We start from the raw sequence: 19,938 nt of genomic DNA on the forward strand, positions 1-19,938 counted from the left end.
CAGTCACCTTGGTGTCCGTCAGGATGATCTCTGTGATGCTGCCGATGACGGTGATGAAGTCAAAGATATTCCACGTGTCCCGGAAATAATTCTGCGGGAAGAAAGAGAGGGTTTGAGGTTGGGATGGCCAGTCTAGAGGGTGCTCAGACACACACAGACCCCTCCAGGCTGGCCTGGCACCAGGAAGCTCAGCCTGGCCATGGCTGAGGGTGCTGAGCTTTGACTGCAGGTTGGACTGATTCCTATGGACACACGCTCCATGTCCAACTCTGGCAGCTGGCTCAGGAAGCTCAAAAGGTCTCTCTTGACCTTCCAGACAAGATCCAAAGGAGCAATTCCAACCACCAGCTGGCAAGCAGCTCTCTGGGATGAGACCCAGAATAGATAGCAACAATCTCACATTATTAACACCTTCCCTCTGTGAATCAGAGAGCTGAAACGTGCTGTCAAAGTCCAAATTAACACCTTTGCTGAGAACAGGATCAGATACTTACCAGGAAGCCGAAAGCAATGATCTTAAGGACGCACTCCAAAGAGAACACCATGGTGAAAGCAATGTTCAGGTACTTCAGGGCCAGCTCGTAGGTGTATGGAGCAGAGTAGTACTAATGGAGACAGAGAGACATTGCCCTTGGCTGATGTCTGTCCCTGGGAGGACCTGTGATGGCCATGATCCTTGCCCCCGATGCCTCAAGACCACCTCATAGAATCATAGAATGGCTTAGGTTGGAGAGGACCTTAAAGATCATCTAGTTCCAACCCTCCTGCCATAGGCAGGATTTCCAGCCACTAGATCAGGCTGGCCAGGGCCCCATCCAACCTGGCCTTGAATGCCTTCAGAGATGAGGCACCCACAACCTCTCTGGGCAACCTGTTCCAGCACCTCACCACCCTCTGAGTAAAAGAATTCTGCCTAACATCTAATCTAACACCTCCTTCTTCCCTTTCTTCCCCTTTCCACCCTTCTCCCAGGACAGCAGCCCCTGCTTCTGAGGAGGAAGCATCTCATAGAAATAACACAAATACCCTCTAGTCCCATCCCAACTGACACGTCTACTCCTCACCAGCCTAACCAAGCCCACCCTGACCTGCTCACCTTCATCATCAGCACCACAGTGTTCAAAGCGATCATGGCCATGATGGTATATTCAAAAGATGGGGAGACCACAAAGTGCCAGACCCGGTACTGGAAGGTGTGCCGGTTCTGGGGCATGTAGCGCGTGAGGGGCTTGGCACTGATGGCAAAGTCAATACAGGCCCTCTGGAAGAAAACAATGCATGTCAGACCCCGACTGATGGTAACATAGGGACAGTGGCCAGACTTCTTAGCACCCGGGGAGCTCCAGGCTCCCAAACCCCATCTGGTAATGCAGCAATCCCATAGAAACATCCTTTCTCCTCCCTAGACTGTACCTCGTTCTTCTCCAGACTGCACTCCTCCATCATTTTGTCTCCTTGCTCTTGGAACGTGATGATGATGAGAGCCACAAAAATGTTGACGAAAAAGAAAGGGAAGACCACAAAATAGACCACGTAAAAAATGGACATCTCCATGCGGTTACTGCGGCTGGGCCCACGGTCCTCCTCCGTCACATCCACCGAATGCTGCAGCACCCTGTGGGCAGACAGGTGGAGAAAAGCAACGGGAAGTATGTCCATCAGGACTGCCACCACCCAGCACTTCTCATGGGACCTCCCTTGCATGTCCATCTCCAACCATTCACTCTCAATAGGATAAAACTGCTTTCACCAGCTTCACGAGGACAACCCCTCCAAGTGGCTTCAGCTTGTTTCACAGTGCTTTGCCCTTGTCCCTAATGGAAAATGAATTTTCCAGTGCTTCACACAAAGAATAAGGTTTCCCAGTCTCTCATGAGCATGGAGAGTGCACTTTAGCCCTATAGCCATTCCTAAATCTGACCTACAATGAATGAACCTCCATGAGGGAGCAGGCATAATCCATCATTCAATTTCGGAGGAAGAAGTTAACCACAGCCATGTCCCCAGTCTCATCTAGGGAATAAAGCTCTTTTGTCCTGACCTAATTTCTCAGCTTCCCTCTCCTCCCCACTGTGCAGCAGTTTCTCTCTCCATCCAGCTGGGAAATAGCCAGTCATTAACCCAACTAAGGCAATGGGGACATGCCCAACCCATCTATGGGAAGAGGATGGAGCAAATACTCACTGGGGCCAACCCTCGCCAGTGGAGACTGTGAACAGGGTGAGCAAGGCCCAGATTATATTGTCATAGTGAAACTCATGTCGTTTCCACTCCCGGCACTTCACCTCCATCTTGTTCTTCTCATGGTCCACATAGTTCCCTCTGCAAGGTTAGAAGAGAGCAGTGGCTTTGCTAGTGTCAGGCTACAGGAGGGTTGTTCTACACCTGGGGCAGTGTGTTTGATGGGATAGAGGGGGGACACCTCTCCCCCTGAGGGGCTGAAGGAATGGGGAGAGGCTCAATGACAGATAGGGGGAGCAAAGAGAAAGCAAGAATACTGGGCTCTACATCATTGCACGGGCTGATACAAAGCAAATGGGATAGCACTCAGCCCAAGCCATCCATCCCTAGAAACTACATCCAAGAGCAAGTCATGACCAAGGGCTGTACTGGGGACCCAAAGGCACCCTGCCTTTCCCAGAGCTGTCAGCAGCATTGGACCCACAGGACACATACATGCAGTCCTTCTCCGTGTCCTTAGAGCTGTCAGTACAGTAGAAAAACTTCCCCTTGAAGAGCTGGACAGCAATGACAGCAAAGATGAACATGAAGAGCTTGTAGACAATGAGGATGTTGAAGACGTTCTTGAGGGATGTCACAACGCAGTCGAAGACAGCCTGCAGGAGAGGGCATAGCTCACCATGGGGACCAACAGGGCAGAACCAGACCCTCCTCAACACTACTGCATGGAAAGATGCTTCCCACTTCTGGTAGGAAAATAAGGAAAGAGCTAATCTCTGTCCCAAGCAAAGGGACGTCTGGTAGATGACACCCAGCGTACCCGCAGTGATGGATATTTATATCCTCCAATATATTCTGTAACCAGAGCAGCAGACAGGGACTGTCCCAAAGATGCCATTAGCACTCAAGACCAATTAGTCAATACTCCTTTTCCAGCACCACCCCAGACAATGAAGCAGACTGAATACCCCTGCCTGCAATAGCAGCAGTTCCCAACGCCTCTGAGGCTGTGCTCACAGCCCTGTGCTTTGTGGCACAGGGGTGTCCAGAAGAGAACTAAAGTAAGCCAGTGTCCAACCACTGGTCAGGAGGAAAGGATGAGATGAAAACCTGTGTATCTGGGGTGCCATGCCTGGCTTTATCCATAAGTCAAGCATCTCCTTGTGAGGATGTCTCAGGGCTCCCTTGGTCTCTTAGTCCTTTCTGGCTCCGTAACCCATAGGCTCAAGCAAGGAAATCCATGATTCTACCTTCACTGCACAAATAATCCCTCTATTCAGCTGGGAAATCCCCTTCAGCTGTAACATGAGGACAGCACAGCACACAAAGACGAGTTGTTTGCAAGCTGCTCTGGTGGGAAAGATAATGAACTCTGGATAGAGATCTGAGCTCTCCCAAAGCCAGGGCCATGTACTTTATCAGGAGAGCTGGGCTTTGCTGCCTAGTTTCCACACCAGCCCCAATATCCCTAGCAGAGGAATCACCTTGGATCTACCCACAGCTGGGCTTGCTTTTAATATAGCACACCCCAATCAATGTGCAGCAGTCTGAAAAGAGCCGTGTTTGAAAACAGGGCTCCTAAAAAGCAGCAAATGCTTGGAGAATGACTTCTTTACAGCTTGGGAGCAAACTGATGCTAATGCTGGAGGAAGGAGACATCAAGCCCATGTAGTATATTTACCTTGAGCTTTGGCAGCCGCTTGATGGTTTTCAGGGGCCTCAAGACCCGCAGCACACGGAGAGACTTGATGGTCTTGATATCCCGACCCTTGTTGGTCCTGCCACATGGGAGGGAGGCACAGGCACCCAAAGATGAAACAGAGAGACAATAACCTTCCAGCTCCAGGGCTGGATGTTATACCCCCAGCATGGGGAGGGGAACGTGGGGCCATGCTCTGCAGTGAGCACCGACTCTGTGACCCTCATTTATTGAATGTGGTGATCAGTCCCACCCACAAAGCTCTTTCATTTTTTCTTGTCTTTTAACCAAAGCCCATGGGCTGGAGCCCCAGGAGGAGCAAAATGATCCTGGTGAAGGTGGCACAGCTCAAAAACCATCTTACAACAACAGATACCATGAACTATGTGGCTCTTTTGCAAGGGTTAATGCAACAGGGAGCGCGTTGATGGACTTAATCATTAAGAGATGTAAACAAAGCCACTAATTAACACTCTAGAAAGAGACCGTACTAACAGCCCAAGGACCCATACTTCCACCTTTAACACGCAGAGCAACATGCTCAGATCCCAGGAACTGTGGTTGGGAACACAGCTAAGGGTCAGCACCGGTGTCAGACAGACAGACAGACAGACAGACACCTGCCCTCCCCCCAACCTCCCCACTATGGACACTCAGACAGCATAGTTACCCCAAAGCATTCCTGTTGGCAATCCAGCCCAAGCCACCGAACAGCGTGAATAGAATGGAAAAGAGAGGAGAGAGAAAGACAGTAAGGAAAGCATTTTGGGTGTGTGGGATGGTGACAGCCTCCAGCAGCACAGCCACAGTGGGGACATGAGGCAGGGCGATATCCATCACGTCCACCCATAGGCATGGCTTGTCTCCAGTTGTGCAAGGAAAAGCATGGAAAAGGAGGAGGCAGCTCTGCAGGGTGCTCCTGCACTCACACACCAGGCGAGACATAGAGGGCATCGCTCAACCTTTCCTCCCATTACAAACCCAAGAGCCAGGTCTTAGCACAGCTCTCAGAGCTGCACGTTAATGCCTCTTCCGAGGGTGCCACAGGAGGCAAAAGCAAGCAGGGTCTTTAGTTATGGTGCTGGTTATTCCAGCTAATTTAATTACAGCTCTTTGGAGATTTACAGTGGTATGTCAAGCTTTTTATTTAGGCTGCATTTGGGGTGATGTATTAGCTTTCCAAGCTGAGAGCTGCAGACTAGAGGCAGGCATAGATGGCCTCTCACTTGGAAAGTGTACGCTCTGAATGGGCAGCAGGCAAACAGCAACATCACCTGGAGATGTGGCTTTATGGGCAGACATGTGGGCATCATTTGTTTTACTGTGGGATGGCACTGATGGCTGCAGGGTGAGAGGGCACCACAGGCCAGCTCAGAGAGCTCCTGCCGTGCCTGTGGGGAAATCCAAACCTCCATGGGGGTGCAAAAGGCCCCTCGAGATTTCAGTTGCCCTATCTGTGCCCCAGGAGGCTGGGAACAGGGAAAAGCCACAATGCTGACAGTACAGAGGATGTGCAGAGATACAGCTGGGCTTCACACACGGAGGAAAGAAGCTATTCCCAGAGCACAAAGTCACAAAGAAATCCCCCCCAAAATCGTGCTCTTGCTGCCATAACACATGGTCACATCCTCCCCCCTCCCAGCCAGGTGCAGCCCAAGAGGCCACCAGCCACTCACGCCAAGGCAAAGGCCACCAGCGCTCCCACCACCACGATGAAATCTAGGATGTTCCAGAGGTCTCGGAAGTAGGAACCATCCTGCAGGATCAAGCCCTGGTCGATCATCTGGGGGGATAAAAACAGGCAGGAGGGCAGCAGTTTGGCCACAGAGCTAAAGCTGTCCAGCTGCCCAGCCGAGGTAGGGATGAGATCTAGAAGCACTGAATTTCAAGGGGGTCTGGATGCTGATGTGAGCAGTACTGAGTTCTCTCAACTCCTACTGCTAAGAACCAGTTTCCATCATCCAAATTCAGGACCAGGGTGGGAAACCTGAGCTATTTCCCATGCAAGACACTTGCTCCCCTCGCCACCAGCAACACAGCCAGCTGTCTTACCTTGATAACCATCTCGAAGGTGAAGACACCAGTGAAAACATAGTCAAAATACCTCAGTACCTGCAGAGAGAGGGCAGGGGTGCTCTGCAGAAGCTTCCCAGAAAGGGGGCTCACTGAGGCTCCTCCAGAGCAGCCATGAGATAAGCCCCCTTTTGGAGGTATACACAAAGGGGATTTGCAATCACTTTGTTACGGTCGGAGTTGGTGAGGACGGGATCCTCAGCCGCGAGGGCGATGCTGCTGGCGGCGATGACCAGGAGGATGCACATCTCGAAGTAGCGCAGGTTCACAATGTAGTGGCAGGCTCTACGCACCCTGTGGCGAGATAATCCCCATCTATTAGAGCCCCACATGTGTAAAGGCCATGAATTGTTCCATGCTCTCAGGCCTGGGCCATCACTGAGGGAGAGCAGGTTGGCTACTCGGAAAAAGTTCTTCTCAGAAAGAGTGGTGCGCACTGGCACAGGCTGCCTGGGGAGGTGGTGGGGTCACTGACCCTGGAGGTGTTACAGAACCATGGAGATGTGGCACTGAGGGACGTGGGCAGTGGGCATGGAGGAGGTGGCCTGTACAATAGCCAAAAACAAGAAAATCTCACGGGTTTGTGGTGCTGAAGATGAACATGGAGCTGTGTGGCACCATCGCTTTGCCCGTCTCGCTCTTCTCCTTCTTCCTCTTCTTCTTCTCCATCTGCTCCTCATCCTCTTTGCTCTCTGCCTCTTTCAAGGGACTGGCTTCTCCGTCGGTCTTGTTGCTAACTGCAGAGAAATGAGAGCCTTTGTCTGCAGCCAAGTGGGGTGAGGGGCAGCTTCTGCCCCAGACCTGCCCCACTCCCTGCTGTGGGGACACCAGGTGGGTCAACATGGGATGATGGGATGGATACCCCCACCCACCCCATGGATGTGGATGGGGAAAGCCACTAGAGCAGCCTTCTGCTCCCCCCTGCATGTACTCAGGAAAGAGAGAGGGGTCCTCACTCTGTACCACAGTGGAGTCTTGGACATCAATCATGATGGTGGTGCTCTCGGTGGCCTTCTCGGTGTTGGCAGTGACAGAGGACAGGTCAGGCTCGCTGTGGCTGACGGTGCGGCTGGCTCCCAGTGCTGCCCCCCCCAGCAGGGCCTGCTCACTGGTATCTGGGCTGCTGCAGTCCTGCTCGCCCAGGCTGCTCTCCATCCCCCGGGGGGGCTCAGGGGCTGATGTTGGGAGGCTTTCCTCCTCGGTGGGAACCCCATTGGTCCTATGGGACAAAAAAGTGAGAGAAACTAAGTGGAAGGCAATGATACAAGGACTCACAAAGACTGCAAAATGCCCCCCAGCCACCAACCTGGTGGTGTCCCCGCTCGCCTCCAGCTCGCCCTGAATCAGGTCCAGCGCTGCAGCAGAATCCCCATGCTGCTCCCCATCCTGCATCCCCTCTGCAGGGCAGGGCTCCTCTAGCCCTGTCTCCTGGCTGCCCGCACGGCTCTCCAGGGCTCCAGTTGGCTCCTTCCCCTCCATCCTGGCTTTCCGGTGCCGGCTGCGCCGCTGACTCTGCCTCATCCGCGCCCTTTCCTCGATGCCACCTCCTGCCCCTTCCTCACCCGGCTCACAGTTCCCATGGCACACTTTGTGTTGCCACATCTCCTTGTCCCTCCTGGCACGGGGCGATGGGCTCTTCCTGTCCTCCCCGCCTCCTGGGTTGGTCCCTGGTGCCGGCTGCTCGGGACCCTCAGCTGGCGGCCGCTCTCCCTTGCCGCCTTGCTCCTCATCACACTTCTCCAAAGCAACACCATCCCCCGGCTTCTTGCGGCGGAAGATGCTGGCATGTGGGTTGATGAGGGGTGGCTCGTCCTTGTTGATGCCCTCCTGGCTGGACATCTGCATATGCCGACGCAGTTGGCTGGTACGCTGCTCCCACACCGACATGTGGTGCCTCCGGCGCCGCTCCCGCCTGCAAAGGGGACATATGGGCTGGGGTCACCAATGTCCCTGCTGTGCTGGCATGTCACCACATCCCACCCTGTCTGCATGCACCCACAGCCCCCGTGACAAGACATGGAGGTGCACACGAGTCACCAGACACGGAGTTTGGGGACACAAACACCAGCCCAGCCCACAAGACTTAGTTCTCAGCCTTTGGGCATCCTTCTGGTGCTGACAGGGGCTGGCAATTCAGCTGAGCCTGTCCTCCTGCCCCTTCAAAAGACTGCAGGATGTAGGAGGAATGGACTCACACCTGCCCCATGCCAACCAGGTGGTGACCAACCATAAACGTCTTGCTTGCCTGATGACACCACTCTCAATCATAGAACCATAGAATGGTCTGGGTTGGAACGGACCTCAATGCCCATTTATTTCCACCCCACTCTGCCCAGGGCCCATGCATGGCCTGGGGCACCTCCAGGGATGGGGCACCCACAGCTCTGGGCAGCAGTGCCAGCACCTCACCACTCTGAGTGAACAATTTCCTCCTCACATCTCATCTAAATCTCCCCTCTTTTAGTTTAAAGCCATTCCCTCTCATTCTATCTATCACTGTCACTGTGTAAAAAGTGAACCTCCTTCCCTTTTTTATAATCTCTCTTTAAGCATTGAAAGGTTGCAGCGAGGTCTCTCCAAAGGAACAAGGACAAAGTCCTATCTCTGTGGCACTGGGAGTGCCCTTGCTTCTCCAGCTCCTTGGAGCCAGGCTCATTTTAGGAGCAACACTGACCTGATGATGTCCATGCTTGCATGGCAATGCCGACAGGACGGAGATAGAGAGTAAAAAGGGATAAGATATCAGGTCCAAGAGCAGTCTTTCTCAATGAGACATGGCCCTTGCTGCTGAGACGTGTGTGATGGAACGCATCACCAGGCACCTGCCTGCACAGCTGGGCTGACATGTGCCATGGGAGGACTGCACGGAGGGTTTGGGGCTGCAGCTGTTGGCTTTCTGCATAGCCAGAGCTCCTCTTTGTTCTGCCTCCCAGGATCCCTGACACCTCTTTAAACACAAACACCCCGCGGAGGACAAACATTCCCCTTCCCGACACACTGAGGCACACAGAAACACACACGTGCACACGCGTACGCTGCTCTCCCCCAGAGCACACGCTGTACACACCCACGGGTACACCGACACACAGACGCACAGAGCCACGAATGCACGCAGGGACACGGCTGTAGGGGAGCACCCCACACACAGGCAGGAGCTGCCCCAACAGTACAGGAGCCATAGATGACACGCGACCCACGTACAGGTGGCTGCTGCGTGGCTCCCACATCGACATGTGGTGTCTCCTGCGCCTGTCTCTTCTGGGGAGGAAAAACAAACCCGTTCAATCCCCACCAGCCCTCCTCCATCACTGCAGGCAGTGCACAAAGGTGCCCAAGGGCACACGGATGCCAGAGCAAGGAGCCACCATCAAACTGCTGCCTGTCAGTGCTTGCTCTGTATGTGCTCACACGCATGTGCCCCATTTGGACATCCCACCAGGGCACACTGTCTGCTCTCCAAGGGGATACACGCTGCAGTGCCTGTGCTAAGGCTACAGAGCTGGGCTGAGGAGAAAGGAAGATGTGACCAAACAAACTGCATCAAAGTCCTGGTCCTTGGGTACTCCAAGCGGAAAGAGCTATTCGCTTCTAGTAACACGCAGCATTTTTACAGAGGAGGTGATGTGTCGGGCTGGCCCTGTGATGCTCAGAGCATCACCATGTGTTAATGCAGCCACGTGTGCTATCCTGAGACCACAGAGTGGGACACACAGCTGATATATGCAAATATGCATACACTGATTTACATTTCTTGCTTTTTGCAAACACCATATGCGTGTAAGAACGCACAACCAATCTCACCCCCAGGTGCACGCAGAGCTCATGTGTGCAAGGTTCTGTGCATCATAGAATTAAAGAGTAGATCGGCTTGGAATGGAAGATCATCCATGCTGCAGGCAAGGTTGCCAACTGCTACATCAAGCTCTAGATCAGGTTGACCAGAGCCCCATCCAACCAGGCCTTGGGCACCACCAGGGACGTGGCACCCACTGCTCTCTGAGCAGCTGCTTTCACCATGGGCACTGACAGCCTCACCCCCCAGCACAGTCCCAAAGCCACACCAGGGCTACATCACAGCCCCACAGGGGCAGCCTGGTGCCCTGCTCAGGGCACATAGCTCAGGTCTGGCTGCTATTCCTACAGCAGGCAGCCACGCAGAGCACTGGCACATCGCAGCACCCGCACACGTCTGTCCATCAGGCCTCCCACTCGCTGAGCAGCCCGAGCCATCTGCACCACAGGCACCCGTGTGCACACACACAATGCTCCAATCTGCACCACAGCCACCCACACCAGCACGGCCACGTGGGAGCACTCCTCCCAACCACAATCAGACCTCTCTGCAGGCACCAATGCACGCACCCAACCTGCCCGCGCCGCATACCCACATAGGAATTGAGCCATCTGTGGCTGTGCACATCCAAACACGGAGAGCAGTTCTGCTGCACCGTTACAGCCCTTTGGCACCAGATCTGCTCCTTTTTGCCCCCCACCATGTCCCCCCACCAGCTGCTGGCATCAGTGGGACATCCAAATCAACCCCTGAAACTACCCATCCCAAGCTGGGGGAGGAACTGGGAAGAAGAGCTTAAGATATCCACTTAAATGCCAGCGGAGCAACAACAACATTAAGGTTAAGAAAATCGGCTTTTCTAATCAGCTATAGTTGGCAACAGCTGTAAGACTAGTATGGATGTCCAGAGCAGGCAAATCCTTTGGTGCCACAATATATTCCATCTCCCACCTCTTCCTCTCCATTCTCTATCTCTCTCCACCCTCTATTTTTCCCCATTGTCTACCCAAATTTCTCTCTTCCCTCACTTTACCGCGTACATTCAGGTGGGCAGCCAGAGCTCATCATAACACACAAACTCTGCCATCTTACACATAAACCCCCAAATCCTGCTTGTATAGATTTCTTTCTTATGACAAATATCCCTTCATCTCCAGGCACGTCTTACAGGTACATGCCCTCAAAACCAGGAGGCGTGCATTCAGGATGGGAAATCATCTCATCCCACTGCTGCAAAGCCAAGGAGCCAGGGACCTTGGACAGATCCCAAACGTCTAAGATGAACCTCGCCGCTTCCTCCAACACTGTGCATTGGAGCTTGCCTAGATTTCTCTCAGCAGATTTTCTGGAGACTCTGCCGTGTGCGAACCTGGCTTGGTTTCAAAGCATGATGAAACCTAAAATTCCCTGGGAAGGGATTCTATTAAAAAAAAAAAAAAAAAGAAATAAATAAATAAAAAATGAATCCTTTCAGCCGTACTGAAATGTGCTGTTTTGGGAAACAAATCAAAACGCCTCGTTCCAATGTTGACTTTGAGAGTTTTATATGATTTAGACCATATGACACGGCAAAATAAAGGGAAGAAAAAAAGGCGTCTAGGAAGGAAAAACAACTTTCTTCTGCTGAAACGCAGAGGCAGGGCTCCTAAACACCGTGTTGGGGGGTTTTATGTGGTTTTGGGCTTTTTCCTTCCCCAAATGAAATTTCCGTACAATGAAACATGATTTTGAAAACCTATTCCATCTCAGGTAACTGCATTACGGCCAGGGAAGGAGCCCAGGGAGGTTTGGATCTGCTCTGTGGGAAAGATCACCACCAATCTCCTGCTCTCTTCATTCCTTACCCTTAGCAGCAACTTTGAGTATCCAGGCTTTATGTTTTGGGGCATTAATACACTTTGGGGAGATTTTTGCCATGTGAGGCTCTGCTTGGGGCAGCTCAGAGCCTGTTGGTGAGCTGGTCTCTGCTCCATGGGGAGCACATATCCATCTCCATCCATCCCAGGGGATGGACTTGGGAAGCAAAGGGAGGCTCAGGATGCATGGGGTCACTCACTCAATAGCAGGCATGTTGGGAGCAGACATAGGGCTGACTTCCTTGGCTTTCTGAAGGGCGTGCTTCTGGTTAAAGGCTTCCTCTTCCTCCTGCTCATCCTACAAAGGAAACAGAGGGGTGTGAGGCCAGCAGTTCAAGGGAATGTGTACCCATTAAAGGGGCCAAGAGAAAGAGGCAGCATGCAGACTGCCTTCACTAGTCTCATCTTATGGAGACAGCTTTGCCACCACACAAGTTCTTGGTGATACCCCAAGCTGTCATCATCATCTGCTCACACCATGGGAGGAAAAGGATAAAAAAACAGGACATAGACAGCAGGGGTCCCAGGCTCTGCCTTCTCATTTCATTCACTGGGAATGGGTTAGATTTATACCTACATGGGGGCTGCTCAGTGAGCCTACAGGAGCTGAGGAATAGGCATGTGCTCTGCAAAAGCAGGCAGCATGGGGTAGTTAGTCACGTTCGAAGAGCAGCAATGACCCCTGCAGCTTTTGCCTCCTTGCCTTTACCCAAATGGTGCCCCAACATTTAGCCTTCCTCAAATATTTCCCAGCACAGTCTTAAAAGCAGTCAAGCCCAGTAAGTTTCTCAAGAGCCATCCTAAATTGCATTCTACATCACTTCCACTGCCCTGCAGGCAGATGTGGAGTAAATAGTGACACCTCTGGAAAGTGCTTCCCTGCCACATCTCCAGAAAATAACAGCCCACACCAGACAGATGAGAGTTATCTCAGTGTGACTGGGGGCAAACAAAGCTAGGGAACTTAAGTGGAGAAATGGTTAGGCCACATTTGAAGTTAAGCATGAGCGTTCAGGAAAGCCACAAGATCAGCAGGTTGGAGTGCTTCCCCAAACCAAGGTGCAGTGATAGGGGCTGGTATCTCACAGGGGAGCTCCCTGTGAGCCCTCCTGGAGGAGAAACCCCACATCCACTTTGAGATGAGCTCTTTGCAAGCTGAGCTGAGCTAAGGAACAAAGTGCTTACAGGTGCTGATCCTGGTGCCATCCCTTCTCATCCACCCTTCCCACCAGTAAGAAGAAAAAGGAGTAACTGGAACTTACCTTGGTGAGCTCCTGAGCATTAGCCAAGTTGTCCACTGCAATGGCCAAGAAGACATTCAGCAGAGTATCTGTGAGCAGCTAAGGATGCGTAAGCCATGTGTTAAGGACATGGGCATCTGCAGCCACCGAGGGAGGGTGGCCCTGTTGGCTCCTCACAGCTCAGTGAGGAGCAACCACCCAACCCATGTGAACTACCCACAGTGCATCTCCAGACAGCTCCTTATCTGCGTTTGGGACATCCAAGACTGCCCCACGTGTGATGGGTCTCCCTCAATGGGTAAAGGAGCACTGGTGGGGAGAGTGGGCGCCCTAAAGAGGGAGATGAGATGGGTTTATTTCTGCAAAAAGCACAGTGTCCAAGTGGATACAGTTCCCAAACAAGGTGAGGACGATGAAATAGATGGAGGACCACATGCCCGAGCGAACGCCTCCCTGGGAACGGATTCCATTGTACATCACTTCGTTCCAGTCCTCACCCGTCAAGATCTGCAGAAAGAAAGAAAGCCAGCACATGTGTCACCAGCCACCTTCTTACCACCTGGGCAGTCCCATCAACCTATTCCAGACAGGGCAAGAGCTGAGTAAGAAGACCTGTTCTACAGGTGCTGTCCTGAGGGAGCAAATAACAGACTGCTGAGGGACTGGGTCTCCTCAGAAGCATTTTGAAACTCTTCCACTATGTATAATGACAAAGAGAGCCATCCATGAGTTATGTCCTAGCAGCTGATGGAGGGAGACCTGCTTGGTTTAGAGCCCTGTCCAGCCAGGGTGCAGTGAGCAGATAGCCCCAGGCCCATCTGACTTTTTCCCCCTGCAACCCAGCTCCTACCTGGAACACTGTCATGATGGCCGCAGGGAAAGTGTCAAAGTTGGCCGACGGTGTCCCATCAATGAAGTTAAACCTGGAAGTGGAACCAGAAGGACATGAGCAAGATGGCGTAAAGAGGTCATTAAAGCATAGGCTGCTTATTTATGCTTAGCAGAGTTACTTATGCTTCACCCACTCTAGGGATGATCCACTGGCCATGAAATACCAAAACACAGAACAAATATATCATGGCCAGTAGGACACCCATGGTCTTGAGGCACTTCACAAGCAGGGACCTTTGTATGGCAGAGCTGACACTGGTAGCAGCAAGCCGAGGAACATGGCTGCAGAATTCCTGGCACTCACAAGGGTATCATCTCTTAGCTTCAAAATCACCCAGCAAAGCTCAGTTTCCCCAAGACTCACAAAACAACCTACCCGCCTCCAAACAGCTGCATTCCTAGCAGAGCGAAGACTACAATAAAGAGGAAGAGCAAGAAGAGCAGGCTGATAATAGACTTCATGGAGCTCATCAGCGAGACCACCAGATTCCTCAAGGACGCCCAGTACCTAGAAAACAGAGACAGTGCTGAGCAATGCCAGCAGGATTGACTGGACCTGGGCTGCGGCCACAGCCCAAGGTGGGGGGTGACAGGCACAAATGGTTGGTACACACTTGGTTATTTTAAATATTCGCAGGAGACGAAGGGCTCGTAGGACACTGATCCCAAAAGAGGTCCCTGGTCGGAAGATGGCCCAAACCACTTCAAAGATGCTTCCCACTGTGACCTGAGAAACAGACGTGGCCACAAGTCAATGATGAGCTCAGGACAGGCTGCTGCAGGAAGCCTTCCCATTCTTGAGAGCAAAGCACCCACACCCTGCCCCAAAACCTGGTGTCTCAGTTTAGTTGTCCTGGCCCATGCAAGGACCATGTCCCCATCGGTCCCTTGCTCTGTAGACAACCCTAAACGTATTCCCTGGCCTGCAGCATCCCTGGAGCCACCTACCCCACAGTCGAAGCAGTTGAATGAAGAATGGAAATACAGGCGCGGCCCCATCCCATACATCTTCAAGGACATCTCCAGGAGGAAGAGCCCAAGAAACAGGAACTCTGCATAGTCTGAAAGCAAAAACCCAGATGTGCTACCCTCAGGGCAGAAAGCAGCATGCATGCACCCACCACAGGCCCAGGTAGCATATCACAGAAGTGGGATGAGTCAAGGAGCACACTGCTTCTCCAGGGTATGGAATTCAGAAGCAAGTATGGAAGGAGTTAAACGTGGATAACAGAGCACCAGTCCCACTGTGTTAACTTTTCAGGGTAGATGCATTGATGCCCCAGGGGGTACTGAGGACCAGTGAGGGCTATCACGGAGCAAGGCGGTTCCTTTACATTATATGATGATTGTTGGAGCGTCCTCCAAGATGTTAACCACACTGCCCTGTAGGGGAATATTAGCAGTCTGGATCTAAATCATTGCACAGCTGGAACTTGGCCAGGGTAACTAAGCCAAACAGCCACAAGCCAGTGAAGAGCTTCTCAAGCTATTTCACAAACATTAGCAGGCAACAGCCTGGTTCTTCACCTTGTCCAAAAGATGCTTCCCACCACGACCAGCTGCCACACCACACTATGTCGTGCTGGGATCCCAGCAGGCCTGAGCATGCTAAAGCAGATTGGGCAGGTACAGTGCTTGCTGGGGACGTTTTCAAGGTGAATAAGAGCAACATGGATGAGAAAGCAGCACAGTCTCTCCTGCAACAGCTCAGCAGCACCACACGAGGTGTTGACCACACTGTTCTGCTGTTAGCTCCATGCCAGAATGGGCACAGATGTATTACCTCTAAGACTCTTTGTACCACAGCCCACAGTGGACTGGGGGATGCCCCAGTCACTGTCATTGGGATCCCTAACACCATGCTTTGAACCAAAACCTCAGCTGGAGTGTTCTTTCGTGACCACTGCTCAGCCTCATCCATGCACACTCACACCTGCCCAGCTCAGACCCCACAACTGTAGGCATTCCAAATGGGCCTCCAGTAAGATTTCCATCACCAGTGTTCACAGTTTTAGGATAAACACAACCCCTGCACCAAACCCAAGGACTCACAGAGGAAGTGTGTGAGCCAGGCTGGCTGGTTGTGATGGACGATGGCCACACAGGCAGTGTTAAGAGCCACCAGGCTCAAGACAATCCAGTAGAAGACCTGGGATTTCACCATGTGGCGAACAGAGATGCGCAGGAGCCGCTCCTTGTGCCGTAAATAGGAGGCTCCATCCACTCCTTTGAGACCGGACCGACTCAGGGGGTTACCTGAGGGAAAAAAAGGGGTGCCAAGGTGAGAGGAGGATCTCCAACCTTCATAACAACATGGTGGTGAGTCAGCTGGCTCCCAGCACAACGGCACAAGGATGTCCGACTGTGCTGCAAGCAACCACCACAGCTCAGTATACTAGCAGATGTTTAAGGAAGGAAAGCTCCAAGCTGCACTGACCCAAGGTGGGGTGAAGAGGCCTCCTCTGCGCCAGCCTCCGCTCACCCACAGAGGAGATATCGACGCAGTGCTCATCGCTGGAGTCACGGTTCATGGCATCCGTCCGGTTCCTCTTGATGGTGGCTCGCCTGAGCACTGGGAAGAGGAGCAGGGTTGGACCACAGTGATGATCAGATCCTATGATCAGCTCTGCCAGCAACCTGATCATAGGATCATGACCAGGTGATCAGTACTTGGTAATTCACGTCTGGGCACAGGATGGAGATTTCATTACACTCAATTGTCCACAGACCAGAGATACTCCTCGTGCAGGAGCAACCATCTCCTGGCCTCAGGAGCCATCCACCTTCCCCCAGCCCTCCACTGGGCTGCAGACCCCAGTGGAGCATCTGTAGACCCTTCTCCACTCATAGAGGGTCTCAAGCACAAGGAAGGGCAGTAGGTGCTTTGCAGGACATTCTCTTACCTTCTAAGGCTGAGGTCCCAGCATTTTTGTTCTCTTCAGCCAGCATGACTTCCTCTATGCAAAACACACAGCTCAGCATCAGGAGACAAGCCACCATTGGCTGAGGGCATCAGACTTAACCAGTCCCCATCCCAACCACTCTGCATCCCCACCACCCCTGGGACCCCAGCCCTTTACCCGCTTTGTCTATCCAGGCCCGGTAGCCGTTGAGCTCCCGCTCAATCTGCTGCTGTCGCCGCAGCTTCATGAAGGCCCGGCGGTTCTCCACACGCTCACGTTCTTTGGCAAACTCCCTGCAATGGCACAGAGGGACAGTGAGAGCACAGACAGGGATCCCATAGACATCCTATCCACACCACACACCCCTCACCTCGCTGCCTCCAGCTCAGCATGGGCAGCCACAGCTGTTTTTGTTGTCATCACCCATTCAATGGCCAACGCCAGCAGACCAAGAGTCTGGATGGCTGAACCATAAGGGACAGTCCTTGAATGGTGGATTCACTCTTGAGAGGCATAGGATGAGCAAAAAGAGCAGAGAAACAGCACTGGGAAGCTCTCAGCTCTTTGTGCACAGGGAGCACACAGTACAAAGGGAAGAAGGCGGGTGATGCTCCATCCAAGGCTCATCTGCTTCTCCAGCAACAGTTGCCAAACACCTCCCTTGCCTCAAGATCCACACCAGGCTGGCAAAATTGCTCTGGGTTCCCTCTCAATCTCCAGCAAGCCATCATTAAGTGAGAAATTTACAGAACCATAGAATTGTTTGAGTTGGAAGGGACACTTAAAGATCATCTAGTCCAAACTCCTGCAACAAACAGGGACACCTACAGGTGCTCAGAGCTCCATCCAGCCTAACTTTGAATGTCTCTAAGGATGGGGCATCCATCATCTCTGCAGCCTCTCTCCTGCAATACCATTCACTAGGGCACATGCTTTTAGGCTCTGACTTGAGATCTTCCTTTCTCTCTCCAGCCTCTCCTTGGAAGGTCTTCCTATGGCTTGAGATACTCCTGTTGTCATCCTATGAACCTCAGTGCTAACACCATGCCCACTGCTTCTAATGTGCACAGATACGCCAGTATCCACGTACTCGCATCCACTCCCAAACACACAAATATTCTAGGAGATCCCATACCCCTCACTGACACACAGCTGGGGCATATCCACCTGTATATTACAGCTCTAGCAATGAGCAGGTTGGCACACAGGGAGAATCCCCTGCTCCGGACATCCCCCAGCACAAACTTTCTCATCATGGGGATGGAACTTGCTGGCTGCTGTACCCAAGCCCTGCAGGACTTGGATTGCACATCAGGAGGAACAAGAAACAAGACAAACCTCTAACTCCTCAGAGCCCAGCAGCCATCTCCAGCCTCAGAATATTCCAAGGAATGGAAAGAATTGGTCTGTCTGCTGCAGGGGGAGTTCAAGTGCATCACCCCAGCTGAGCTATTACACCCTTAATGCTGTGTGGGCTTTTGCATGTGTGTGAGTGTGTGTTTGTGTGAAAAGCCCTGAAATGTTCCCTGCATCTCTTGTTTAAGATCCGCAGACAATTCAAGCATTTTTAATTCCACCCCAGGAAGGTGAAGTTTCCTACCGCTCCAGCATTGAGCATCAAATGACTCTCTCCTTCCAGCTCCGGCTTTCAGCCTGAAATGAGACTTTCTTCCTGGGGCAGGAGAAGGGGGAGAGAACAAAAGGGAAGGAAGAGAAAAGCAGCCTAAGTGAAGGGAAGGAGGGAGGGGAGCACCTCCCACAGCCGGCGGGGAAAGGCGCTCGCTTTGGGCACGGCATGTGGAACAGCTCTTTGCTTTGCGCGGGGGAAAGGCAGGATGGTGCCGGCTGCGCTTTATCCCCCACGCCAGCTCCTGTGCATTGCCAACATGGAGATGCTAAAAAGAGAGAAGATGCCATTGGCAGCCAGAGCCAGCGGGGACGGTACCTTTATCCCGCTGGTGCTGTGCCCTGGTGTGACTTGTGTCATTGGAGCATCTTCTCCAGCAATCTCATTGAGCCTGGCTTGGCTGGGCTTGGTTTGCACAGGAAAAACCCCAGCCCTCTGCAGCCAAGAGGGATGAAAGCTGAAATGCCATCTCCCCGTGTCCAAGCACTGGCTTGCAGAACCCTGACTGCAAGAAGCTGGTGCCACACGCACACACCCAGGGACACAACAGCCCTTTCTGCTGTGGCAGCAGCTCTGAGGGAGACGCTTCCCACACTCCTGCTCCCTAATGGAGCCTAATTGCTTTTGTCCATTAGGAGGAGGGTGGGGGGGAGGGGGGAGTTAAAATCAACTTAATGAATTATTTCATTTCAGTGAGACACGTTACCGAGCAGGGCAGCAGCGGGGGCTGGTGACATCTGAGAGTGGGTAGGCGATGCTGACAGATCAAGGATTGCTCAGAGCCAATTTGCAGCAGCGGGTAGAGATAGCTCTGTGCAGTGAGCACGGGGCCGGCCGTGCTGACTGACAGCTGCCTGGGAACGCTCCAAGCACGGGGCTGGCTGCCACAAAGGATGATGCTCCCTGTGGTGTTAGGGTTGTGTCCCGTGGAACAGCACTGTTTGGCTTTGCAAAGAGATCTGGCATCGCTCTACAGCCCTACGTAAGGTCCCCAGATCTGCAAAGGCACAAGTACCTGCCTGGTACAGGTTCAAGCCTCCAGCATGGAAGTGCTGGATAGTGAAACCTACCTTGTGCCAAATGTGGGGCTGTGCAGAACCTGGCATCACCACAGCCTTGGGAATACCAATGGCAGGCACTGAGGGACAGAGGGGAGGGCTAGGGATTGTGGTGGGAGCTCAGTGCCATCTGTTCTCCCACCAGTGAGGTACCATCCAGACCCCATGCCCAGCCTGCCAAGGCCATGGGAGCAGATGGCTTGCTCTGCTCATGGCTGCAAATCATCCTTCATTCCCACTCCCGTGCCCAGCAGGAGAACTTGGGGCAGCCTTCCTCACCAGGCTGCGGCTGCAGCTGCACATTCATAGAACCATAGAACTGCTTGGGTTGGAAGGGTCCTTAACAAGCATCCACTTCCACCCTCATACTATAGGCAGGGTTGCCAGCCTCTAGATTCCTCTTCTTCATTGGTGTGCTTGGCTTAAAGCACTGCATGGCCAAGGTCAAGTTTTAACAGGACAAGAAACCACATAAAAGCACCCTCAGAACAGCCTCAATTGGGAAAATAATAATAATAATAATAAGGTTAAGAGAAAAACGATCACAGATGCTGCAACGCACTTGTATTATACCAGGAGCATCTTGGAGCCTAGAGGGGATATATAGAATCATTAA

The 19,938-nt window shown here is 52.5% G+C and overlaps 1 protein-coding gene across 14 annotated transcripts in view; it reads right to left on the reverse strand.

Annotated features, from left to right (window-relative positions):
- The window catches only part of CACNA1E (calcium voltage-gated channel subunit alpha1 E), an 80,749-nt gene that overhangs the window by 18,738 nt on the left and 42,073 nt on the right, over positions 1–19,938 (reverse strand). For 5 of the 14 annotated variants that reach the window (XR_014932963.1, XM_015869773.3, XM_085512081.1 and 2 more), the window contains exons 10-35: positions 16,815–16,930; positions 16,638–16,691; positions 16,172–16,306; positions 15,787–15,990; positions 14,683–14,795; positions 14,349–14,461; positions 14,111–14,242; positions 13,694–13,766; positions 13,233–13,350; positions 12,865–12,932; positions 11,803–11,900; positions 9,155–9,211; positions 7,260–7,865; positions 6,910–7,172; positions 6,531–6,690; positions 6,118–6,247; positions 5,933–5,992; positions 5,557–5,663; positions 4,551–4,562; positions 3,863–3,959; positions 2,677–2,837; positions 2,185–2,322; positions 1,414–1,615; positions 1,097–1,261; positions 495–605; positions 8–91 (exon numbers count right to left, since the gene is read on the reverse strand). Coding sequence is in view for 12 of the 14 variants with exons in the window: in XM_015869773.3 (XP_015725259.2) it covers positions 8–91; positions 495–605; positions 1,097–1,261; positions 1,414–1,615; positions 2,185–2,322; positions 2,677–2,837; positions 3,863–3,959; positions 4,551–4,562; positions 5,557–5,663; positions 5,933–5,992; positions 6,118–6,247; positions 6,531–6,690; positions 6,910–7,172; positions 7,260–7,865; positions 9,155–9,211; positions 11,803–11,900; positions 12,865–12,932; positions 13,233–13,350; positions 13,694–13,766; positions 14,111–14,242; positions 14,349–14,461; positions 14,683–14,795; positions 15,787–15,990; positions 16,172–16,306; positions 16,638–16,691; positions 16,815–16,930 (3,577 nt within the window). In the remaining 2 variants the exon portion in view is untranslated. The remainder of the gene's footprint in view (positions 1–7; positions 92–494; positions 606–1,096; positions 1,262–1,413; positions 1,616–2,184; positions 2,323–2,676; positions 2,838–3,862; positions 3,960–4,550; positions 4,563–5,556; positions 5,664–5,932; positions 5,993–6,117; positions 6,248–6,530; positions 6,691–6,909; positions 7,173–7,259; positions 7,866–9,154; positions 9,212–11,802; positions 11,901–12,864; positions 12,933–13,232; positions 13,351–13,693; positions 13,767–14,110; positions 14,243–14,348; positions 14,462–14,682; positions 14,796–15,786; positions 15,991–16,171; positions 16,307–16,637; positions 16,692–16,814; positions 16,931–19,938) is intronic. The other 9 variants (XR_014932964.1, XM_015869769.3, XM_015869770.3 and 6 more) reach the window with 3 other exon arrangements.

Source organism: Coturnix japonica, chromosome 11, assembly GCF_054131305.1.
Source record: "Coturnix japonica strain WE chromosome 11, WE-NBRP24, whole genome shotgun sequence".
NCBI classification, from domain to species: domain Eukaryota; kingdom Metazoa; phylum Chordata; class Aves; order Galliformes; family Phasianidae; genus Coturnix; species Coturnix japonica.